The 25890-nt window shown below is 39.9% G+C and overlaps 3 protein-coding genes and 1 non-coding gene across 7 annotated transcripts; 2 read left to right on the top strand and 2 right to left on the bottom strand.

Annotated features, from left to right (window-relative positions):
• Positions 1-3871, bottom strand: LOC102714559 (probable sucrose-phosphatase 3). Of its 3 annotated transcripts, XR_001550244.2 has the most exons (10): positions 3716-3871; positions 2837-2931; positions 2431-2730; positions 2224-2325; positions 1937-2131; positions 1543-1830; positions 1085-1271; positions 817-863; positions 524-720; positions 1-304 (listed from the first exon to the last, which is right to left on the bottom strand). XR_001550244.2 is itself a non-coding variant. In XM_015837324.2 (9 exons), exons 1-9 carry the CDS (start codon positions 3864-3866, stop codon positions 607-609), a joined length of 1479 nt encoding a protein of 492 aa, XP_015692810.2. In that variant the 5' UTR covers positions 3867-3871; the 3' UTR covers positions 315-606. The 3 variants fall into 3 exon arrangements, 2 of the variants coding, with proteins under 2 accessions (XP_015692810.2, XP_006654037.3); XM_015837324.2 differs by lacking the exon at positions 1-304 and having other exon boundaries at positions 315-720; XM_006653974.3 differs by lacking the exon at positions 1-304 and having other exon boundaries at positions 316-699.
• Positions 3872-7000: 3129 nt separating this feature from the next.
• LOC102714290 (general transcription and DNA repair factor IIH helicase subunit XPD) lies at positions 7001-12035 on the top strand. Its single transcript, XM_006653973.2, has 11 exons — positions 7001-7931; positions 8066-8148; positions 8252-8655; positions 8742-8935; positions 9187-9367; positions 9518-9642; positions 10330-10419; positions 10573-10651; positions 10746-10822; positions 11374-11482; positions 11756-12035. The coding sequence occupies exons 1-11, from the start codon at positions 7108-7110 to the stop codon at positions 11864-11866; spliced, it is 2277 nt and encodes a 758-aa protein (XP_006654036.1). The 5' UTR covers positions 7001-7107; the 3' UTR covers positions 11867-12035.
• A 2496-nt stretch (positions 12036-14531) lies between these two features.
• TRNAN-GUU lies at positions 14532-14605 on the top strand. Its single transcript has one exon. It is a non-coding gene; the product is annotated as a tRNA-Asn (tRNA).
• A 684-nt stretch (positions 14606-15289) lies between these two features.
• Positions 15290-25232, bottom strand: LOC102712170 (serine/threonine-protein phosphatase BSL1 homolog). Of its 2 annotated transcripts, none has more exons than XM_040523880.1 (21): positions 24896-25232; positions 24717-24777; positions 24317-24395; positions 24154-24233; positions 23952-24046; positions 23243-23342; positions 21723-21792; positions 20447-20548; positions 20186-20267; positions 19931-20098; positions 18989-19133; positions 18661-18886; positions 17878-18048; positions 17571-17809; positions 17317-17401; positions 17129-17227; positions 16856-17055; positions 16694-16769; positions 16419-16554; positions 16211-16350; positions 15290-16034 (listed from the first exon to the last, which is right to left on the bottom strand). In XM_040523880.1, the coding sequence occupies exons 1-21, from the start codon at positions 25107-25109 to the stop codon at positions 15951-15953; spliced, it is 2652 nt and encodes an 883-aa protein (XP_040379814.1). In that variant the 5' UTR covers positions 25110-25232; the 3' UTR covers positions 15290-15950. The 2 variants fall into 2 exon arrangements, with proteins under 2 accessions (XP_040379814.1, XP_006654987.3); XM_006654924.3 differs by having other exon boundaries at positions 18965-19133; positions 24896-25126.
• Between the last annotated feature and the right edge of the window lie 658 nt (positions 25233-25890).

Here is a 25890-nt window from a genome sequence, read left to right as displayed (position 1 = left end):
TTTATATACATGGAGTACTATACGATTGAGGACTAGACGATAACTTTTTTTAAGGATATAACTTAGGACGCACACGAACACACACCATAACAGATGCGTGCGCGTCCCCTACCACACGCTTAGGATTTTGGGATGCGTACGCGTGTCAGGGAAAATCCATGGATGAGACGCGCGAGTTGTGATCTCAGGGATCGAACTCACATGACTAACCACCCGAGCACCGCTCGGTTCTCAACTGAACGATAACTTGGTTGGCTCCTGGTGGTGAGAGCCAACCGGCGCAGATTCAATCCACAGAACATCCCTAAAAAAGGAGTATCAAGGTTCAGGTCATCGAGAAAAAGAACTTTTTTTGTTGCAAACTGAAGCATTCCAGCCTTCCAGTAGTGGGATCATCAGCTCCAATTTATGGACCCGTGGTAATATACTATACTGTTCTTTATACATGAATCAGTAAGAGCACCATGTCATTTGTGAGTATCCCCAGTATAACACTATGAGTAGTTTGGGATAAAATCCATACCAGGGTGAGTAAACTTGTTATTCTATCTTGGCTGCTGATGAATCCACCATGTCTTTTGTGTAAGTCGCATGTGGTTAAATGGTCTAGAGGATGCATGCATGCTCATTTCCTGCAGAGTATCCTTCAAGCCATGTCTTGTGGATGTGTGTCATCTCAAAGCCCTCTTGAGTCTCAGGCTGTGAGTTTAGGCAGATAACCTTATTTAAGGATACATGATATGCAGTTATAAATGTCAAAAAGTTTTGCATCAGTGCTGTATAGTGAAACATATGTACATAAATGTGACAATTTACCTTCATTGTCAGCAGAAGAGTTGTGAGGCAGCAATACCGAACATCGCCTGAGATTAGTATAGTCATTAGCATGATAGCGCAATTCAACGAAAAGAACAAAAATGACAAGTAGACAGCATACAAGGAAACAACAAGATGAAAAGAACCATCGCACAACGGCATGGAAAATCATGCTAAGAGGCTATTTGGGAATTTTGAACCAAAAAAAAACTACTGTGATTGAATAACTCTGTGTCTAATCTACTTTGTGGACAATCTGAGGACGAACCTTCCATTTCCCACTTGTCAAATCTCACCATCCAGTTATCTGTACCAATCGATGAAGTGACAACTCTATCCACCCATGTTCGGAACTTCTTGTCTTTTTTATCAGCGTAGCATGAACTCAGCGCATCAATGGATGCATGAAGTAAACTCTCCGTTCCAGAAGGATGAATAATTGTTCCATTGGGATGCTAAAATATGCAAAATAAGATCAGTTTAAATGAAGCTAAAGGGGTCAACATGAATCAGCAAGATGTACATTTTGGCAAACAAGGGAAAAGTGGTATCACGTCTGACATTAAAAAAAACACACAATAGACCATATTTGGATGTAAATTGCATAACCTAATTAAACCAGTCCACGAAAGATATGATTTTTTTTTAAAAAAAAAAAGATGTGGGGTGGGGTATGAACAAAGCTAAACTGAGTTACTCTAATAATGTAGCTGAGGAAGTACTCACAGTAGTCCTTTTCAAGTACTGCATAATGGATGGGGAATTTTGAACTTCACCCCTCCTCCATTTTTCATAGAGAGCATAAAACTTCACTACTGCACCTGCAGGTTTGATGGTGTCCAACTTCGGGTAAGGGAATTCAAGATCTCTTGGAGAAATATTAGGTCCTAATTTGAAGTGTCCAATAGCTTGCATGATACCAACAGCACACCTCTCAGTTGAATGAATTATCATAGGATTGATCTTGGCATTTTCTTCATACCACTGAAGCAGCTCCTCTTGGGCATTGCTGACCTAAAAAAAGTTTCAAAATCCTGTAATAAGCTTTAAGGAAAACCATTGACATCAATGAACTTTAGTGGACAGTTTCATGTAACTCCTTATGCACTGAGTCACTGACCATGACACCATGAACAGATGGGACACTGAATAATTCTGCATCATTGCCGGAGTCACCACAAACAAGAGTGTTGTTTGGTAGTTTCCCATGTGCATCAAACTTTTTCAGCAAATATAAAAGAGCCTGGCCTTTTCCTGCACCTTGCGGTAATACATCAAGGGCCTCACCACTACTGAAGATTATTTTAACATCTAGCTGATCAGAGAGAAGAAGCAGAGTAACCAAATTAAAACAGCATTAAGCAATGTCACTCATAATGAAAGTCGTCTAGACATGTGCAGACTTACCCCACGCTGCTTCAATGTCTTGGGAAGAGAATCCATAGCTTCCTGAGCTCCCTGCTTGTTGACAAAAAAGCTAACCTTATGAGGACCCTGATTCCTCTCTGGCTGCATCAATACAAAATCAAGAAAAAAAAGACCATCGCTCTTAGTTCACTGGTTAAAATGGAAAACCAACTAAGGGATTGTAATCATATAACTCATTGAACATGCCTGAGGCTTAAGCTGAGGGAACTTAGCTGTCTCTTCGACAACAATGTCCCTATCCCATTTGTTGCTAAGGAACTCCTCCCAGCCGACATCATGAATCATCTCTTCACCGTATGTTATCACTGTGCCAACAGACATGATAGTGATGTCCGGAGTAAGCAAAGGCTTCTGTGTCCTCAAACCCCTGTAACTCATGGGTGATCTTCCAGTTGAGAATACTAGTAAAGAATCTTGGGAGAACTCGGACTCCCAGAGCGCCTGGAATCTGAGCAAGGACAAGTTCTCTGGATCATTGTGATCAATCTGCAAATTAGAAGTTCAAAAGATCAAGCATTTTGCAGATACAGAGCATAACAATAGGGGTTAGTTCTTGAGTCTGAATAGATCAAAGGATGAGTTAAATACACACCATAGTCTGGTCAAGATCAGAAACGACCATAAGACGGGCAGGACCGTCGAGCTTATCCATATTTCTTCTTCGCAGCGCAACCGGAGAAGAAGTCCCTGTGCAAATTGTTGAAAACTTGAGAATTTAACCTGTACACTTCCCCGAACAAGCGAACACACAAGGAAGACCAAAACTACAGCCTGCTCCTCAGCCTTAAATATTCTTTTTGGTCAATCTCTGGTAAATAGTAAAGTCTACTTTTGTTTTAAGAAAAGGAAAAATAAAGGCTATAAATAAGACAACTACACCAATCTCTGTAAATAGTAGCAAGGTCTTTTTTTTAAAAAAAAAAGCAGAAAAAGAAAATCTACAAATAAGACAACTACTCCAAACAACAAGATAACGTAGTTGGATGGTTTGATGGCGAGCAACCCATCAAACCATCCAACTACACTTTCCAGGCATCCAACTACCAATGAGCCCCCACTAAAATTTGTCCCCTGCATTATCCATTACAAGCAATAAATCAAGAACAGTGAGCTAAAAACCCTGTACAACACTACGTCCATCACTTCACATCCCAAAAATATATAGCTGCCTTTAGCCACCACGTATCTGGACAAAGCACTTGTCCATATACACAGCTAAAGATATATTTGGGGTGGAGTGAGTAAAAATTTCGTCTGGTTAGTTGTGAAGGTGAGATCGATGCCAGAAGAAATCAGAACCGACCCGGTAGCGACTGGCATCAACTAGGCGAGCACCGATTCGATTTCACGCGAGGAAATGCGCCAATGTGTGAATCGCTCGCAGCCCGCCGGCGAAGCATCGCATCTTGCAATCGATTACTTGACGGACTAATGGAGAGGGCGGGAGCAAGGAAGGTTCCTGCCTCCTCACCTGGGTGGCCGGACGGCGGGCGGAGAAGGCGTCGAGGAGCACGCGCCTGCGGTGGCTGGGCTGGCCGGAGAAGGCGAGGCGGGCGGCGTCGACCGGCGAAGGCGAAGAGCCGAGGAGGAGACAAAAAGGAGGGACTTTTAGCTGGGAACATGAACATTAGAACATATGCTACCTGTCTCTCGGTAGGATTAGGCCTTGTTCTTTTAAAAATCATGGATTTGGATTATCGTGGTACCTTTTTAAATTTTTTAAACTATCCATTTCAAGTTAAATGTGTCTATATAAAAGTTTGTCAAGTCGATTTTTTTAAGTACTCTCTTCGTAAAATGTATAAGAAATTTTGGCTAGCACATCTAGGTGCTAATCTTTTTTTATTGGAGGAATAAGCTAAACGACGTATTTGTAAATAAAAAATAATTTATAGGTAAAATTTTTATATACGTGTTCCTAGTGATCTAAAGTCAAAGCTGAAAATAAATTACAATAAAAAAACCCTAAAATCAACTCCAAATTTAAGATTGAAAATTTAAATTTTAGCTTATAAGCACGAGGCATAAACGAAAAGATGAGTGTTAAACTTCTTATGAGACACAGTTAGTAGTTAATTAAGTTGGTTATATTCTTAAATAGCAATGAAAATTTTAAAAAAACTGATGAGAAAAGAGCTCCCGTAGTGTGGAATACGCCGTAGACAAAAGGATATATTATACTGCAAAAAAATATAGTTTTATTCTAATTAAAAAATATTGTTATTGAACTGAAACAATATTTTTAATGACGAAATTAGACTTGGATGAAGAAAAGGTTGCTATAATGAAAACTATATTAATAAAAATGACATTTTTCCTGAACATGTCTTCTTTGTGATCCGGAAGCTTTTCAACAAGTCTAATGTGAGGCAGGTAGCATGTCGTCACAGAGCTCCATTTGGTCAATAGAATGCAGCAACCCAGTGCATTTCTATAATAGCTTCAATGTTTTCGCCGTTACAAATCTTGGTATGTTAAATGCAAACATTGACGAAGCACCCATATGGTCAAATAAAAGTTCTTGCAAAGTACCTCCTGCAGCAGTTGTGGACTGAAGAAGTACAAATAAAATTTGTTCCCACATCTCCTTGCTGACATCAAATCTTGATTTATATACATTATTCAGCACTATATTTATTTTTTTTCATATATGACGTTGATGACTATTAGACATCACATCATGTTTAACTATAGTCTTATTCTATTAAAAAACATGCAAATATCACTTATTTCACTGCTACTTGGTTTATCATTAAAGTTATTTTTTTATGTGTAACTTTTATTTCATATATTTGTAGTAAAGGTGAATTATAAAACGTCATGTCCAAAAGTTAACTAACATAATATATTTTAAAAGGAGGGGTATTAAAATTAGAGTAGCTTGCCCTTGGATTATACGATTATCATTAAAAAATACTTGTGTAACTTTAAGCATGAGTCTTTTATTTGTAATCACAAAGTCAGAGAAATTCTTTGACAACGTACTTGGCATTTTGCCTTTCAATGTTCTAAGTCTCATCTTTAGGCTTATATTAAGCATAAGCGAAACGACCTACTACGATTAAAAATAATTTTTTGGTAAAACTTTTATGTACATATTGTTGACAATATAAAAAATGCGGAAAAATAAACGACGTTGAGAAACATCAAAATCAACTCTAAATATAAGTTTTAGAATTTAAATTTTAGCTTATAAACATAGGCATAGATGAAAATACGAGGCATTTGACTTTATAAGCTGGAATAAATTCTGTCTTAGTAAGGCAAGAGCTATTGCACGCTTGTCGAATCCCTGCCTCACCAGCATCAAAGAGTGTGTCCACCATGGCTGATCTTCAGGAAGGGGAATTTCTAATCTTGTGGCTGCAGCAGATATTACTCCACATTCTGCTGCTGCTACTTCGATCTTGAATCTCAATCAAAGAGTTTTACTCAAGCTGATGAACAGAATCAGCATGGAAAGATTAGCAGATCTGCCAAACAATCTGAATTCTAAAATGGATGTCACTGAAATTGGAACGTGAAGAGCAAAATGGTAAAGACTAAAGACAAATAATTAACATGATGCACATGCACTGTCCGGAGCTGTACTGTATAAGTATTTCAATCCACATTACAGAAGCATGTGAGAAAAAAAAAAAGAGGAGTAAATGCTAAACTGAAGCATCAACTGTTGTTTATCCAAGCATACCAAGTTCAGCACGATAGTGATATCAAACAAGGCCCCAGGCAAGCTAAAGCCCGTCGCTATCAGCACAGCATGACAGTCGGCGACTTAAAAGTAAAAATATATATCGTGAAAGAATGAATATTGCTTGCAGCATTAACTGAAGTGTATCAAGAAATGGAATAGTAGGACACAGAACTATTCCATGGAGCAGGTTATCTGTCATTGGCAATGCTCCAATTACCACTGAGACTTCAAGAACATTTTTTTTTTGGGTACAGTTCAAGAACATTTAATCCGTAATCAAAGGGCAAACATCACAATTGAAAACCAAGTTCTCTGAACCTAAGATTGCAACTTCTCCTAACACAAAAACCAATAAATCGATTTTAGATTGAAAAAAAATCTATTTTACCTCTGTAAACTCAATGATGAACCACTTGACCTTTTAAACAACTTTTGACCCATTTTTATCTCTTTTAATAGTTCACTTCACTGTTTCATAATGTTTCTCTTGTTGCTTAAGCTGTTTTTAGAGCCATAGACGACACTATTATCAGAATTCAAAAATAGTTTTAGTTTTTATGACTACTTTCTTGAAATTTAAAACATTAATGTTTAAATTAATCTAAGGTGCTTCCAACCGACGTAAAAAGGTTAAAAAACTCTAAAAGATTAATGAGATGTAAGTTAGTAATGCATCTATCGTCCTAACAAAATTTCAGTGCAAACTATGAAAAATACAGAGCAAAAAAGAAAATAATACAAAGAGTAATAAAGAAAACCGAAGTAGCAGTAAAGAGTAAAGGGAACTGCGTTTTTTAACAGTTCGGAGTATAAATTGAGCCAAAAAAATAGTTAGTGGGCTATGTGCTGAGTAAAATGAACTTTTTTCTTTTAGATTCGATGGAAGTTGCGAACCAAACCTGCCTGTAGTTTAGGTATTGGGCTATGAGATGGCCTAAAATAATAGCCCATATAGGCCCATTTAAGCCCATCGAGGCCCCTTTAAGCCCATTGAGGCCCATTTAAGCCCACTCGGCCACAGAATAGTTCTGTTGCTCCCGAGTCCAGAGCCCCAGGGGAAATCTAACGAACACCTCACGCGCTCCACTCCCGGCGGCGGCGCGTGCAGCCGGCGAGTCCGCCTCTCCTCGAAACTCCGGCGGTTCATCGGCCCCATCCTCGCCGCCGCGATGAAGTTTGACCTGGAGGGCCTGACGGTGCACTTCCCGTACGCGGCGATCTACCCGGAGCAGCACGCGTACATGGGGGAGCTGAAGCGCGCCCTCGACGCGCGGGGCCACGCGCTGCTCGAGATGCCGACGGGCACCGGCAAGACGGCGGCGCTGATCTCCCTCATCACGTCGTACTCCCTCGCCAACCCGTCCCGCCCGCTCCGCCTCATCTACTGCACCCGCACGGTGCACGAGATGGAGAAGACCCTCGCCGAGCTCCGCCTCCTCTTCGCCCACCTCCCGCCGGCCGCCTCCCGCTCCCTCCTCGCGCTCGGCCTCTCCTCCCGCAAGAACCTCTGCGTCCACCCCCAGGCCTCCGCCGCCGCCGCCCGCGACTCCGTCGACACCGCCTGCCGCCGCCTCACCGCCTCGTGGGTCCGCGACAAGGCCGCCTCCGACCCGGACTCCACCCCGCTCTGCGACTTCTTCGAGTCCTTCGACCGCGCCGCCACCGCCGGTGACCTCGCCTCCTACATGCCCCCCGGGGTCTACACCCTCGCCGACCTCCGCGCCCTCGGCCGCGACCGCCGAATCTGCCCTTACTTCCTCGCGAGGCAGATGGTCAAGTACGCCAATGTCGTGGTCTACAGCTACCAGTACCTGATCGACCCCAAGGTGTCCAGCATCGTGTCCAGGGAGATGCAGAAGGAGTGCGTCGTCGTCTTCGACGAGGCGCACAACATCGACAACGTCTGCATTGAGGCTCTTAGTGTCAGCATCCGCAAGCAGACGCTTGAAGGCGCTGAACGAAACTTGCGGCGCATCTCACACGAGATCGATAGGTACTTGAAGTTGAAGAAGCTTACAGCTACTGATGTGCATAGAAACTTTGTGATGAATAGTTTCATTTCGAGCATCCTACTCTGTGATAAATAGTTGAAGCTTGCTTGCTCACCAATTGTTATCTGGTAGGAAGGTTCAAGGCCACCGATGCCAATAGGCTTCGTGCTGAATACAACAGGCTGGTTGATGGATTGGCACAGAGGGGAAACCTACCAAGTGAGGATTTTTCTTTATTTCACTAACCTGCATCTTAGAGTGTTCATTGTGGTGTTTCTGGGACAGTTTAATTGTTTATAATAAATTGCTTCTTGTGGTGTAGTATCGGATACTTGGCTCGCGAACCCAGCCTTGCCTGATGACATTCTGAAGGAAGCTGTACCAGGAAACATCAGGAGGGCTGAGCATTTCCTTGCTGTACTGCGAAGGCTTGTCAGATTCCTAGATGGACGCCTGGATACAGAGAATGTTGAGAATGAAATGCCTGTTGCCTTTGTTGCTTCAATCCATTCTCAGGCTGGAATCGACCAGAAAATGTTGAGATTTTGTTATGACCGACTGCACTCTCTAATGCTTACCTTGGAGATAACCGATACAGATGAGTTCATGCACATCCAAACAATCTGTGACTTTGCCACATTGATTGGAACTTATACGCGGGGCTTTTCTATAATAATAGAACCCTACGATGAGAGAATGCCTGATATCCGTGATCCTGTGATTCAGGTATCCGTTCTTCCCTATGACAATAATAGCTGTCACCAAAAATCAAGCACATTATTATTGTACTAATCAATTTCTATGTCCCGCAGCTCAGTTGCCATGATGCTTCACTCGCAATACAACCTGTTTTTGAGCGTTTCCAAACGGTTGTCATAACTTCTGGAACTCTCAGCCCAATAGACCTCTATCCTCGACTTCTGAATTTTAATCCTGTTATAAGTAGGAGCTTCACGATGTCCTTAACAAGGGATTGCATATGTCCCATGGTCTTGACAAGAGGAAGGTATAAACTGGGTTCATTTTAACTTTATCCTTTAAGAGTTCATGTGCCATATATTATTTTAAGTGCAAGCACAACCAACTTATTTGTTGTACATTTGAAATACTAGCATTGAATTACACACATTGGATCTTTTTTATCACAGGAAACTTGTGTTTACTTTATGTATTAGGTTTTGAGTCTCAAAATTCTAGCTTTACTGGTGATGCTGCAAATCTTGGTGCATAACTTCAAATGTTCCATCACATTTTCAGCGACCAGCTACCTGTCAGCACGAAGTTTGATATGCGTAGTGATCCTGGCGTTGTGAGGAACTATGGTCGGCTCTTGCTGGAGATGGCTGCTGCTGTTCCAGATGGCATAGTTTGTTTTTTTGTCAGTTATTCTTATATGGATGGCATTGTCAACAGCTGGAATGAGATGGGCATTTTACAGGTTACTTTCTTCACCATTTTTCCGTTATGGAGTAGTCTAGAGAATTGGAATCTAGTGTGAAGCTCTTCATGGACTATGACATTGATTTACAGGATATCATGTGCAATGCATTAGCACCTAATATGAAAATCTTATGACTTTAATTTACAGGACATCATGCAGCATAAGTTGGTATTCATCGAAACACCAGATGTTGTTGAGACAACACTGGCCCTTGATAATTACAGAAAGGCATGTGATTGTGGAAGAGGTGCTATATTCTTTTCTGTTGCCAGGTTCGTTCACTTTATATTGGTTCTGTTAGAAAGCACCCTTCAGATCCGGTGTCTCAGTTGAAAAACTGAGAACTTGATAGGATTGCTTCAGACTATTACTGCTTTTTTTTTCTATTTTGACATTGACCCAAGTAGGTGTCTAGGTGATATATAATTGCTGTTTGGGCAAGTTTCTGTAATCCTAGTATATTAAAAACAACAAAGGGAATATTAGTCGGAAAATAGGTATAATTATGTGTTAACCGAACAAATGAATTGCCTAGTTTGTACAGCAGTGCAGGTAATAATTTCAGAAAATGTGTTACCAAGCCAGCAGCTTGATCATGCAAAATATCACATCCAATCAGGCATTCACCAGCATTTCATTTGATGTGTAAACAGGAGAGACTCATGTCTGAATCATATTTTTTAAAATTTATAATTTTCTTGCAAAAAAAATGTTTCCCTTGTTATTGAATGCTCCAAAAGGTAGTCCACGGTAGTGTAAAATTCAATAGATATAACTAAATTGTCACCATACTCATCTGGCCGATCAATAGGCTACAATAAGCATAACTCAGTAGGCACCATGAGCTAATATATCATCATTACAGTATATTGTAGATTGGCTACTTCTGTTTTAAATATTACTATTATAAATATTAAGTGGTCATGACTCATGGCTGACTACCACTGTGCTTAATCCAGAGGCAAAGTTGCTGAAGGTATTGATTTTGATCGACACTATGGCAGACTTGTGATCATGTTTGGTGTTCCTTTCCAGTACACACTCAGCAGGTCTGGACTTTAGATCATTATTTTGTGCCACCCTTGATCTCTGTAACTGAGCATTGCTTCTGTGCCTATGAATGGTTCATCATATGTTGTCCTGTAACACATTTCTTGCATAATGACAGCCTTCTTTGAATCTGTTGTTTATACCAATTGCAGGATATTACTTGCTAGGTTAGAGTACCTAAGAGAAACTTTTCAGATAAAGGAGGGTGACTTCCTGACCTTCGATGCATTGGTAATACTACTACTTCTGTGAAGGGAAAGAAGGGCTGGATTATCTTTACCTTCTACCAATGTTTCCTTGACAATTTGGGTTCTGTTAATGCCAGAGGCAAGCTGCACAATGTGTTGGCCGTGTGATTCGTTCTAAAGCAGACTATGGAATGATGATATTTGCTGACAAGAGGTACTTGATTACTTCCTTTACCTTAACTCAGAAAATTAGAACATTGCTGGTCATCAAAAAGACCTCATTATAGTTAGCTGCCATATGGTTGACAAGAAAACTCCAATTCTTGTGCTGCCTAGATTGGGGAGCTGATTTTCAATATGCATATGCTGAACATAAAGGTTCCTAATTTTTTGCATCTACCATGTGATGATCATGTAGAATGGTACTGATTTTAAACGGAACAAAACGTCTTTGGAATCACTATGCTGTATGGAGGCGGCAAACAGATTTTACTGCTTATAATCGCTTAATCGATTAAATACTTGGGCAATACAGGACTGGCATATTACATCCCACTTTTTGGCTTACAAAGGACAGCCAGTTACACGTACATAAATATTTATCTTAGGTATTTTGGTACTGAGGTCTTTGATGTTTCCATTTGATTCTGTAAAAAATGCAACTATAATTTGTCATGCAGTAAACATGCATCCTCTCCATTTCTCTGCCTTTACTAGCTGTAATACTTCAGGATCGCTAAATATCATGGTGTTTGTCAAATGCAGATACAGTCGACATGATAAACGGTCTAAACTTCCTGGGTGGATATTGTCGCACTTGCATGATGCTCACCTAAATCTGAGCACTGATATGGCTTTGCATATAGCCCGTGAGGTATGTTTGATAACATTTGTTCCTTTGATTGGTGCTCTGTAGTTTGAATCGTTTTGAGTATTGCAACCTATAATTACTTAAACCTGATGAAACTAGCGGTGCCCGAGCTATTATTGTCCACTCTACACATGAGCAGTTTCCAATATTCCATGATTAACATGCTTGTATAGCAAACTGTATTTGGCCGTTCTTCTCATACAAGAAATTTGTTCGAACTTGTCGTTTTAGCTGAATTCTAACGTCTGGCATCATCATCATTTTTTAACTGAATAGTTCCTCCGGAGGATGGCACAGCCTTACGACAAGACGGGGAGCGGCGGCAGCAAGACCCTCTTAACCGAGGAGGATTTGCAGAAAATGGCACAGGACGCCATGGAGATGTGAAACAATGTTGAAGGCCTGAAGAGGGAGGGAGAGGGAGAAATCTATCTGCTGTACAATACATTCAAAATTGAGGTTCAAGTCAGAAATGTACAAAGAAATTTTGGCTACTCATGTAACAAGCATGAATTCCATCTGCACGGGCCAGTCTAATGAATCGGCTTTATCAACACATACATGTGCCAGGATCTGAAGATGATGCCTCTGAATTTCAGACGTGTTACATTGGCAGCTTGGCACATTGCATAGCCAACACGCGGATATATATTATTTCATACAATTAAAAGTAATTTTACTATTTTAAAGTTACGTACTTCTTCCGTCTCATATCATAAGTCACTTCAGGTTTGTTCTAAGATTAAACTATTTTTATTTTAATCAAGTTTATAAAACATCCATAGCATTAAATTAGTCTCATTAAATCTATATAATTGAATATATTTTGTATCGAGAATGTTATATTTTTCTTTCTATAAATTTTGGTTGACTTAAGAGTTTGACTAAAGACAAATCCAAAATGACTTATGATTAATATCATAGAGGAGCAGGAGTTTCATGATAATACAATATGAGTATTGATTAACTAAGGCCTTAATACCTTGTTTAGTTTCTAAAAAGTTTTTATAAAAATATCATATCGAATTTTTGGATATTTAAATAGAGTATTAAACATAGATGAAACGAAAAACTAATTGCACAGTTATGCGAGAAATTTTGAGACAATCTTTTGAGCTCTTTTGAGCCTACTTAGTCCATGATTAGACATAAGTGCTATAGTAGTCAACATGTGCTAATGACTAGACTCAAAAAATCCGTCTCGCGGTTTCGAACCGAGTTGTGAAATTTGTTTTTTTATTCATATCCAAAAACTCCTTTTGATATCCGGTTAAACATTGGATGTGACATCTTCTCCTAAAAAGTTTTGCATCAGGTAGGCGTCACACCATAGCACGTAGGCGTCGAACGCCGCGTTCCCGGCCGCCGAGCAGAGAGAGAGCGCAAAGCGATCTTGAAGGAGATGGCAATGGAGCTCAAGCTCGCCGGAGCTCTGCTGCTGCAGCAGCAGGACGACACAGGACGAGGCGGCGGCGGCGACAGCTCCCAGACGCATTACAGCATCACCGGCGAGTGCCTAGACCCCGCAGGGGGCGTCGGCGAGGCGTTCCTGTGGCGGCCGCAGGACAGCGAGAGGATCATCCACCTGCCGCCGGTGAAGGAGCCCTTCCCCAAGCAGTGCAAGGGCGCCGGGGCGTATATAAAATTTTTATTTATAAATTATTTTTTAAGTTTTTTTAAATAAGTATGTAACATTTTTATTTATAAATTATTTTTTATTTATAAATATGTTATTTGATTTTTTTTCTATAAAACACTTAAACAATCGTGCTTAAATTATCGCACGAGTTTCTTTGTATATAATAGTAGTAGGTTAGTAGCCAGCACTAGCTCATGTTTCTATGTAGAGCCATGGATTCACTGGAGAACTACTGCTTCATTTCAAAATAAAATATTTTACATAGGCTAATAAGATGTTAAAATATTCTCTTTTAGCTACTTCAGTGGTTAAATTAAAATTTTGAATTAACTAGATTTGTTTTGTACGTACCTGATTGATTTTAGATTCATCAGAATAATTAAAATCATAGGAATCAGTATAGAAATGTTTTATGTTTATACTAGGATACAAATTAAAATTATATCATGCAACGGAGAAAATAGTAAATGCTTCTTCTAAGTAGTACTGATAAAAAGTTACTCCAGGCTTTACAGATCTTAGTACGTAGGAGCAAGTTCTTTTTAGTTCTATCAAGTCAAGGTCGAGAAGGCTCGAAGCTCACCAAGCTTGAACTCGAACCTAATTCTAAGCTCTGTCCACAGCTAGGATCGGCTCAAGCTCGAGCTCGTTGATAGCCTTATTATTTGGCAGTATATCAGTAAACAAAAAATAATTTATTAATAAAATTTTTATATAGATATTCTTAGCGAAGCCAAGTTGAAAAATAAATTTTGATGAAGAAAATTCTAAAATTAAAATTTTAAAATTTAGCTAATAAACATAAGCATAAGTTATAGGACAGGGGTACTAGTCACGATCGCGTGTGGGCAAAGTCGTTGTCTCCTCAGAACCCTTTTAGCAACACGCTGAGCGCATCAGATCGGCCACCGCTTTATCTAAGTACTTTCAGCGATCTAAAAGTCAAGATTAAAAAATAAAACTTTTATTTATTGAAAAAAGGTTCCTGCTCATTGGGAAAATATGCTATAGCCTTCAGAGTTGATTTCCTTAATATAACGTTGTATTTAAATTTTCTCTGTGTATGAGCAACTAGAGTTATTTATTTATGACCACATAATTATTTATTTTTTGTTTTTGACTTTTAGATCGCTAAAAATACATATAAAATATTTTTATTAAAAATTACTTTTCATTTGCAAATATGCCACTCCCCCATAATGAATATCTAGATTGTGTCATGTGTGTTCTCTGTGTTCTCTCACTCAAAAAGGATAGCTGGTGCTTAGCATGAATTTCATGAGCAAGTGTTAATTTCTATTCTTCTAGTTTATGGCTAAGTGTATTTTTTTACGGTTGTCGGAAATTATATTATTTTGTATTGTAAAAGACAAGATATGATATGAATAATCACTTTAATTAAAAAAATAGTGAGCTGGAGTAGCTCAGTTGGTTAGAGCGTGTGGCTGTTAACCACAAGGTCGGAGGTTCAAGCCCTCCCTCTAGCGGTTTTTTCCCTTTTATGCCACTTGAGTTGAATTTGATTTTTCTTTTTTACTGCCACTTGAGTTAAATTTGATTTTGAGTGATTTTGGTCTCATTTGAGTTAAATCCTTGCTTATTTTTTTCATTTGATTTTGGCCTCATTTGAGTTAAATCCTTGCTCTTTTTTTTTCTGCCACTTGAGTTACATTTGATTTTGAGTGATTTTGGTCTCATTTGAGTTAAATCCTTGCTTATTTTTTTTCATTTGATTTTGAGTGATTTTGGTCTCATTTGAATTAAACCCTTGCTCTTTCTTTTTCTGCCTCTTGAGTTAAATTTGATTTTGAGTGATTTTGGTCTCATTTGAGTTAGATCCGATTGTGTTTTTTTGCATTTTGAGTGGATTAAATTTAGTTTTTTTTACTTCAAAAGAAAACAAAATTCATCCCAGAAAACATCTCATACGATTGAACTTGTGACAAGAAATAGAAGAAATCATCGGTTAAGCCAATTCATATCCTGGTAGCACTCGTTGCACATCACTGGTAGATCAGATCGCCGTGTTTACGAAAAGAGCGGATTAATCAATTGAAACGGACGGACAGTCGGGAGTAGCACTCCAAAAGGATACACACCTCCACCCTTGTACCACCAGAACGCCAGAAAACAACCTGATCTACTCAATTCAGCTTCACGGAATCACACAGGATCAAACACTTGCACCTTTTTTTCTCTGTTTATCAGGCAACATCAATCCACCACTGAACTTGAACTAAGCACAGCATAATTTATTGTTCACACACCTATAAATTTTAATTAATCACAACACGGTTTCACTTACAAACATTCATCACGCTCCACAAAGAGCAACTGGATAAAGCCTCAAAGCTCTCCGTCCAACCTAACTTCGGTACCTTGTATAGCTGCGCTGTGCAAGCAGCGTCCCAACAATGGGGACATGGTGTACAGTCATTACAACCTTCTTACTTCTCAGGTAAAACAATGAACTAACCATGTACACTAAAGTTACAGGTAAACCACCCAAAGTACATACAACTCGACTATTGCTCATCATTCAATTCTGTCCTAAATTGTAGAAGGGACTGGAGGCACGTAGCTTCGCTTATATGATTCGAAGCTCTGAACAGTTGTGGAGCTTCCCATCGAGGAGCTGAAGTCATATCAACTACACTGAACACTGAAACGTCACAATGAACTAACCACCAGATGAACATCTTTGACTAACAGGAGCCTGCGATGTGGATGCTTCGCTGCTGGTTGTTTGAGGTATAATGTATGTACCCTTGCGACCGGAAAAGAAATCTTGGTCAAGAAAGATCAAGAAGCTGGAGGCGGTTTACCGATGTATCATATATAAGCAAGAGAATTTCTGTCACTAGCAGACTGTGGCCGTCCTCTAGTTGGTGTAGGTGGCCGCTGTATGTTAAGTTCCTGCATGATCAGAATGAATGCAAAAATTAAATGGAACCATTCATTCAGAGCCTAATATTGTTGTTTTTTAAATGAATCAGAGCCTAATGTTGTTTATCAACAATTGTTGCTCACAAGAATCAAGTTGAGCCCTGCCTTGACTCACTAAAGAAATGAGAAGAAATACTCATTCTAACCTGCATCCATGTGGCGTCCATGGCACGTTCTGGGGAAGACTCAGGAGAATTAACTGGAGGAGGAAGTGGATGAATTAACTTTGGAACAATAACTAGTCCCCTGCCCACCACAAGTATGGCCCCAGCATTGTTCGCGGTACCTAGTGCACACATGATCTTAGCAAAAACTTGGTTGCATAGATAACAAAGGAGTTAAGAGGAGACATACCACAATAATTAGTGGCTGAAAATAAAGTGATCAATTGTCCATGTGCAAAACGCTCAAACCCATCCATAACACACTCATGGGCTCTTATGATTAATTGCAGTCTATTTCGTTTACAGAATTCAGTAACCCGATCAGGCTGCAAGTAGAAGGAATTAAAAGGAGTCAATAATGAAGCATCCATGATAAAAAAAAGATGTGCAATTTAATTAATCTAAAACTGCTGGCGCTCAAACTCAAAGGAAGCATCATGTCAGAATTCAATTATCATATCATACCCCAAATGTTACCAAGCCAGGTCCTCGTGCATTTGGTCTCAAACCCTCCACACTATCATTTTCTGTAGGATCAGACCTGCATTTATACAAGAAAAGTACTCATGAATCATTGAATATAGATGAATGTAAAAGACAAAACGAAATAAGAACAGGTACAAGTACCATAAAAGGTCCATGAGAATAATAGATCCAACATCCATGGTAATAGGCCGTTCAAGTTTCTCAATTTGCTCAATAGTGTTTATTGACCTCCCTATACCACCATGCATGCAAATTATTTTCTTTTCTATCATGGCAGCAAGTGGGAGATAATTAAACAGTTGATTGAATCTTGTCCAAGCCCATATGCCATCACTTTCACCCTGCATAAGAGTTGAGACAATTAACACATAAAAACTTCTATAGTTCAAATGTTTAAAGTATTATAAGAACTACCATTCTCTCGATGCATTCAAGGCGAAACCCAAAAAGTGCATTGATGTCAGCAGCCTCATGATTTCCCCTAATCAAGTGAACATTTTCAGGGTACTCTATCTGCAGGATATGTTTTCAATGGTTCAGAACTAGCTTCATTACAATAGTGTTGAGGCAATTAACTCATTTCAAGTACCAGAAATACTCACTTTAAGAGCAAGAAGTAATGTAATTGTTTCCAGACTGTGCTGACCTCGGTCAACATAGTCTCCCAAGAAGAGATAATCGATATACCTAACAAAATAAAACAGGAGTTTAGACAAAGAAAAGCACATGGGTTCAAAGTATTTGGCAGGATATAAAGCACAGGAAAAATACAGATATGTTTGAAAACATCTAATATACTCAAGTTTCGTCTCGGCTTTGAAACAAAATATGATTAAGAAGTTCAGGAACAACTAACGTTATGTCACCAGCAGTTGATGGGTAACCATATTCATCAAAAAGACGCATTAGGTCCCCAAATTGCCCATGAAGATCACCAAACACTTTAATTGGTGCTTTTAATTGTAAAACAGTTGGCTCCTGCATAAAAATCTGCTCAGCAGCATAACATAACTCTCCAACTTCGTATGAGTCAAGGAAAAAAGCCCTTTCAGCAGGAGCCCTCCAATTCCTTGGCTTAAGTAAGAATGAAATAACCTGCAATAGAAAGAAAGTAAGAGAAATAGTTCCCCCAACAAACTGAAAAATTAAAGATTGGAACTTACCTTCTTATGCAAACCTTGTGGGGACCTTTGTCTGTTTAATGCTTTCTTGGCTGGATATGATTGATCATTGCTTGAGGGATGCATTCTTCTGCTTTCATTCTCAAATTGGTCCAGTGAAAGCTGTCGGACCAAACAACCCAAATCTCCTACTGCTTCTTTAGAAACTACAACCTTCAAAACGGTATTGGGAATTTAGGATTTAGGATCAATAAACTGTGGTAGCTTGATTGGAATCAACAAAATATGCAGAACACAATAGGAAAGAAATCAACAAACTTTAGTTCAAGAAGTTTCTACGCCATAGATTAGGAGGGTACATTAAAGTAGGGAAATGGAAGCTTGATAGACTACAGGGGACATTTTATAATCATGTAGGGTATAAATATTGAGTAAATTGGTCTTGAGGTAAAATATTACTATGATTCAAACAATTTCGACTGAAAAAATTACCCATTCACTCAACAAATCAATGCGAAACATTGCAGAAAATTACATATTACTCTAAAAGAGGACCAGGAGCTCTTGCACCAAGTAACCAAGGGGAATGCCACAGGGCTAGGTCCTAGGATTTGAACCAACCTATGCGGCGGGGAGATTAAACTGCACCCCAAAAGAAAAATACATGCATCCCATGCCAGGGTATATATTTCCAGAATTGCCTTTTGATGATTCAAAAGTGAAAAACTAATGAAAGGTTTGTCTTACACCCCACTAACTGTATGAAGATGCTTTAACGTTGGCAACTTTAAGAAGGCAAACGGGAAGAACCATCAAAATGCATACCGCTCTTGAATGCAGCTTCACATCTGGTTCTAGGGAGCCTCCATCATCTACATCCTCAGGCATTGGTGAAGTTTCACTGAGTGGGGACTCAGATCCTATTCCCTCCGAAAGGCTGTCTTCTGAAGATGCATGAGATGCTTCCTGTGCAGCATGCCATGCAGCGCTAACAGCTTCAGCTTCGGCAGCTGAGGCCTCTGTCAACATGTCAATGGACTTCTTGTCCATGCTGAAAAACATGGAAAGATTATTTAAAGTTCTTAACACGCAAGAACTCTAGAAGTGCTAAACAAGATGTGTATGAAACCTGAAACCAGAAGTTGTCTCATGCCTGTTATTTGTAGTCAGAGAATCTGAATTAAAACTGTGATTTCTATTTTGATTTTCGGCCCTTGGAACTCTGTCGTACATAGATGAACTAAATTCTGATTGGAAAGGTGCATTCTCAGCAACAAGAAAATCATCAAGGAGAATATCTGTTTCAAAAGAACATATATTAGATTTTTTTCTTCAACAGCATAAATTTGGAGATATGTAAATCATCATACAAAAAAAACTTGGAATAATCCAAAGCTGACACAGAAATATAACAACAAAAAGTAAAAGAAATGAGAAACAGGCCATTTTCCCATCTACTCAATCAGTTGCTTGCAAAAATTTGTGGTATTGATGTAAAAAGGAAAATTTTCCATTATCTAATATTTGTATCTTGCCAAAATGATGAATAGTTAAAATAGGGAATTCTGTAAGAAAAAACTTGTGTCCTAGATATAAATAGGGAATTCTGTAAGAAAAAATTGCCAGATTACAAATCTGATTGTCTGAACATGTGTGGACTGTCTACACTAAACATAGCAAGGTGCCAACTGCAAAGCCCACTCCATTTGAGAAACAAATATTAAATATAGTAATGCCATCTAGTGATAATAAAAGGAAAATTACAGTTCAGCCAACAATGGTCACAGTGTCGTTTGAAAAGGTTTTTTTTCTGATAGACAAATACAAAAGGGGTGATCGTTTGGCTTTTTCCCTGAAAAAGCCAAATGGCATATTTGCAAACGAAAAATAATTTGTGAATAAAACTTTTATATATGTGTTCTTAGCGATCTAAAAGCCAAGGCTGAAAAATAAACTATGATGAAAAAAAACCCCAAAATCAACTCCAAATTTAAGGTTGAAAAAACAAATTTTGGCTTATAAGCATAAGCAGAAACGAAAAGATAGGCTGAAAATGAGGAAGCCAACCACCAGAATGGTATCCAAAAGCAGTTACCTCCTCTCAGACCACCGTAAATGTATATCTGCATTCCAACAGAAGCAGCTGCATGACGACAACGACGAAGTAGATCCGAAGAAGCGTCATGGTCGTGTGAAGACTTCAATGTGCGAGAGGTCACAATGCCATTTCTATCCAACCAAACTCCAGCAGCAGTGTCCAGAACTTCAGAAAATGCAGCATGGTTGAGTCCAAGAGAGTAGGGATAATACACATATGAAAGCCATGGGAACGAAAGGAGGATAAACTCACCTGCTATTGCACCCTCTCCCTCAATGGCTCTCCCTCCTCTAAGGACACCACCAGTAACATGCAACCGAGCACCAACGAAAACCTAAGATATACAATTGTCAATAGAAGAAAAGCAGACTATTGTACGAACTCGGGTGCAGAAACTAGATCAGTAAAGAAGGCAGGATTTTCAAGAAAGAAAGACATTGCTGTAACCAACAAACCAGGAAAAACCATCAACATCATGTGAGTACCGATTTGTCACACATATGGATAACTTACCGCTGCATGCTGGTATCTTGCAGATGGAGATACCCCTGGAGCTAGTGTCCACTCCCACTGGCCACTTGTATGCATCAGTAGTCCATAAGCATCAGAAAGTGGCTGCACATTGCATGTATCATAAATTAATCTCAAGTTCTCAGCATGAAACTATTTAGTGACACACAAATCTACTGTCCCACCAGCATCTTATAATAACAAAACTAGATAACTTGATTGACATGACAAAGCAATCCTAATTCTAGTGTGAGTCTCACTGCCTATAAAATATGAATAACAATACCATACATTAACAGTACATTCTAAAATACTGTGAGCTTAAGAACTTGCTGTAATTACTTGATGCGGAACCACTAGATGATAAGAAAAGAACAAAAAATATGTTTTTTTTCATTCAAGCGATATTTTCCATAACAAACAGTGATTAAATCCATTAGCAGTAGAATAGCCTTAAAAATTTTATGACTATAATTATGCTCCTTTGCTATATTTAATGCTTGCCCTCTAAAGCTCCAACTTCCAAAGATAGATAATTAGGAAGAGAGCACTGACAATTAGCATATTAATGGAAGGATCCTTCTCAATCACAAGAAATCATGCATTAGATAAAGCCATAGATTATCTTCATTCACCATATATGTATATGAGCTTCATGCATTAAATAATAAAACATAACACATAAAAAGGCAAAAAAGTTCATTTACTCCCTCAAACTATTTCATCAGAGCACTTAGCTCCCTAACCTATTTTTTGGCTCATTTTACACCCAGAACTATTGAAATAGTTCACTTTACTCTCTAGCGCTACTTCTGTTTTTTTGTTTCTCTCTATATTAGTCATAGTTTGCACTTTGCACTGAAATTTTGTTACGATGATAGACACATTATAACTTGTGTCTCACCAATCTTTTAGAATATTTCAAATTGTTTACATAGGTTGGAAGCAACTTCGATTGACTTAAACATCAATATTTTAAAGCTCAAGCAAATAGTCACAAAAAAATGATTTTTTTTAAAAAACTTTGATAATGGTGTCATCTATGGCTCTAAAAAAATTCAGCTTTAAATACAACTTGTATTAGCAATGGCAACAAAGAGAAATGTTATGAAGCAGTAAAGTGAACTATTTTCAATAGTTTAGGGGGTAAAATGAGCCAACAAATTGTTTAAGGGGTTAAGTGGTTCAATCAATTAGTTTGGAGGGATAAAATGAACTTTTTTCAATAAAACGTAATATGACCTGAGGAGAAAACAGTAACAAAAGCATAAGACTATACCATCCCAGAAGCATCCCTTCCGCCACAAAGTAAAAGCATGCCATCAGAGCGTGCACTGGCAGTTGCATACCTACAGCGATATAAAAAATAAATAAAGTAAGCCATTCCGATTTATACAAACAGTGTAAATTAAATGCAATTGTTATGCCTAACAAACTTGAAGTGCCAGTTTGAATATACATAAAAGCACACTGAAATGAATTAAGTGCCACATGCTGCAATTTTTGCAGCTGTGAACTTCATCCACAGATACCATACTACTTATTTCATATTTGTACGCTGTCAGGGAGATAATTACCATACTGTTATGTGCATACTCTCTCTCTCTCTCTCTCTCTCTCTCTCACGCGTGCATACACACAAATAATTTCAAAAGCAATTAAGCGGTACTAATAGTAGAATATTGGCAGGTGTCAAATATTGGCCCCTTGATTAGCAACATTACACGAAAGTGAAAAGCAAACCCAGACAAGACCGTAAAACGACATAATACCAGACTCTCTGCAGAATACAGTTTTGTTTTCCTTCTTTTCTTATTGTAAGAGGGCTCGCCAATGTATTTAGAAAAGAAGGCTAACAAAGATTCAACAGTTTCCAACACGGGGTACTATTCGAAGATGGAGCCGTTTGCAGTTTGTCCAAAAAAGGTCAAATATAAGAATTTACATGGTTGGCTCAGCTGCCAATCAACTAAAAAGGTGGTCAGGTTGACAACTAGCAAGAGGCTGGATAGAAGAAAATAGGGAAAATTCCATCTATACCACAAACTTTTGAGTGGTACCAAAAAATACCACAGAACTTCCCACCTTCACAACAATACCACAAAACGCAATGGAAATGGAACATTCATATTTTATAGGACCAAAATACCCCTGTGCACCGTGGAGAAGACCGAGAGACCGTGTGACGGGAGAAATCACGTGCGACAGATTGGATCGATCGTTTCCTTTTTTGTGGAAAAAAACATGCGACGGGATTGGATCGATCGTTTCCTTTTCTTTCTAAATTTCCTTTTCTTATGCGGGAAAAAAGCAATATCGATCGTTTCTTATTTTTATTTTTAAATCTCTATTTTTTTTTTGAAAAAACGTAATTTTATTTTTTAAAAAATTCTAGTTGTTAAAGAACCAGGATGACATGCATGGTGAGCACCTTGTTTTTTTATCATTATTTCTTAATTATGTGCACCTAATGTAAAGAAAATTTTTGTCCTTTCATGAAAGGAAATATTATTAACATTGTTTTTTTTCCATAGAAAAGGAAAAGATCGATCCAATATGTCGCACACGATTTCTCCCGTCTCACGGTCTCCCGGTCTTCTCCACGGTGCATAGGGGTATTTGGTCCTATAAAATATGAACGTTCCACTTCCATTGTGTTGTGGTATCGTTGGAAAGGTGGGTAGTTCTGTGGTATTTATGGTACCGCTCAAAAGTTTGTGGTATAGTTGGAATTTTCCCAAGAAAATAAGTACAAATGATTCTGAAGCAGTGCTGTCTAAAGTATATGGACCGACTCACATTCTTGCTGAAGGTCTATCACCATCAGGATTAAGTTTCTGCCACCTATATGGTTTCTGTGCTGTGTCCAGAGCCCAAGCATCTGATAAAACTCTCTTTCCTGTACCATAGGAAACATTGTTTGATAAGTCCGACAAGTATTAAAAGTTATTCCAAAACTTGCTAACAAAGGCTTTTAAGAAGGCAATAAATAAGTAACCCATGTAAAATCTTCTAAGGCAAAATGACGGGTTGAGAACTTCAGCCTACTTAAATAGTTTGCTGAACTATAAATCTACAACAATAATAGACAAGTTAACTATAGTTTTGTTATGAATACTGCTAGTCAAGGTACTGAAAATGTCCATATATATTTGCAGCGAATGAGTTTTGTACCAAATGAGAATTGTTCTAGTTAAATGTTTTCTTTAAATAAATTGAACACGTGCAAGTGAAAAATCATGTCATCTTTTCTCCTGCACGTGGGTACATGCACTTTTGTCTGAAATTGTCTTGCTTCGGGAACAAGTTATATAGACATGTTTAATAAATATTGTGGAGAGCCATAACTCACAGGCAGTTATAAGCAGGTAACTTCATTAGAGTGTTGCTACTTGCTAGTCAGAGCAAAATGGATTTCCATAAAATAGTATGGAGGTGTAACGCCATATAGCAACTATCATGGAAATACAATTCACTGATTCGGAGAGTTTAGCATCCAAGGACTAACCATCATTTCCTGAGACGGTCACAAGGTAACGTTGGGCTACCAGATCCATGCAGTGGCCATATCGAGGACCAGGCCCAGCCCCCTGAACAACCACCCTGCATCAGATGGCAGAAATGGAACATCACATCCCCATCCAATGATATGCCCAGAAGAGGCAAACGCATCCACAAAAAAAAATAAGGTTGATGTCTTTCAAATTCACCTGTGCCATTTAAACTTGTCGTTTGTCAGGTCAAGAACGTAGAGATCATCTGTCGAGTGCCCTGCTGGTCCAATACCACCCTATGCAAACATCGCATCACTTACAATTAAATGTAAGAAGACAAGTGCCAAACAAAAAATCAAAGATCCCAAGTTCCAAATACCTGGAAAACAACCATCGTTCCTACGGCAGCTGCAGCATGTGCAGCCCTCGGCGACGGAGGCTCTCCAGCTGGATGCAATCTGCATCGTTTATAATTAAAATTAAACCCCCAACGATTTGAGTCCAAGATCCCACTCCCACCATTTAACAGCGAAGTTAAGCAAAGTAAATAAATGGATGTTTTAACCATTTCTTCTTCTACACAAATGGAAGCACAACACAAATATGACAAATATAATGAGTTCATCAACGCGCAAAACCCTAAAATACTACATCAGAGAATATACGAAATTGGCCGCAAATAAGCTGCTTGAGAATAGGAGGCATGGAAATTGAGCTAAACCCTAGACTTCCCGAGAGAGCATAAGAAGCAAAATCTGGAGGCAAGCAGCCGCCCGTACCTCGTCCACCTGCGCGTCTCCACATCGTACGAGTGCACCGAGTTCGTCACCCCCGCGAGCCCTTCAGCAGAGACCCAAAACCCAACCATCAGAGGCGAGAGTCAGCACACACGCAAGGAGAGGAGAGAAAAGCTCAAACAGAGGGCGCGCGCGCGGGACTGAAAAGGAGAGCACCGAACTGATGCCCGGCATGCCTGAGGATGCGCCGGCCTCGATGGCGGTGGCCCCGCCGAAGAGGATGAGCCGCGGGCCGTGACCCTTGGTGGGCGCGACCGCCGTCAGCGAGTGGCCGCACCTGAACCCCGGCGCGTCGTCCCCGGCCCCCTCCCAGCCCTCCACCTCCCTGTACGCCGGCGCCGGCACCACCCACGCCCCCTTCCCCGCCGTCCCCATTCCCCCCCCGCCGCCAAAACCCCTCGCTCCCCACCCTCACCAAACCCGCCGCCGCCCGCCGCCGCCGCCGCCCAAGCTTGGGATCCGAGGCGGAGGTGGTGGTAACAAGAGAGAGACACGCACGGCAGCGGAAAAACTCGCGGAGAAGAGGAGAGAAGAGAGAGAGACTGGGTGGGGAATTCGGTGGGGCCCACGCGGGTTTAATGGCGGCGGGGCCCAGGCGTCAGTGACGGTGGGTTTAATACAGGGGTACGCTGCTTTTGCCGGTGTGAGTCAATGGTGGCAGCTGGCAGCAGCAACCAGCTCAGAGATCCACCGGAGGAGAGAGAGACGAAGACGACGACGACGACGACGACGCGAGGAGGAGGAGTAAATGGGAGGCGCGGCCGCCGCCGGCCGGGACGGTACAGCGTGCAGTGGGGGCTGCATGCGTCGTGCGTTGGCTGGCCTTTAACCGGCGGCGAAGTGACCGTTCTGGGTAGGTAGGTAGGGCAGGGTCCCCCCATGGCAGCTCGGATCGGGACGGGTTTCTTCTCCGGGAGCAGCGAATTGCCGGCCATGGCGATCTTGAAAAAAAGAATAAAAAGTGGAGCATTATTGCCGTGACTTCTTTTTCCCTTTCTTTCTTCCTCGTTATCGTATGCATTTTGTTCAACCGTGTGACTTTTTGTCATCTTTTCCGCGGAGACGGCAACCCGGCGAGTTTTCAACGCTGGCTTTGACAAATTTTGTGAGCAATGGTGTTTGGTAGCTTGGTTTTAAGTACGGGGTACTGATTTTT

The sequence above is a fragment of the Oryza brachyantha genome, chromosome 5 (genome assembly GCF_000231095.2).
Source record: "Oryza brachyantha chromosome 5, ObraRS2, whole genome shotgun sequence".
In the NCBI taxonomy this organism is placed as follows: Eukaryota; Viridiplantae; Streptophyta; class Magnoliopsida; order Poales; family Poaceae; genus Oryza; species Oryza brachyantha.
Note: the sequence above shows the minus strand (reverse complement) of the source record. Positions and strands in the feature narration are given on the sequence as shown.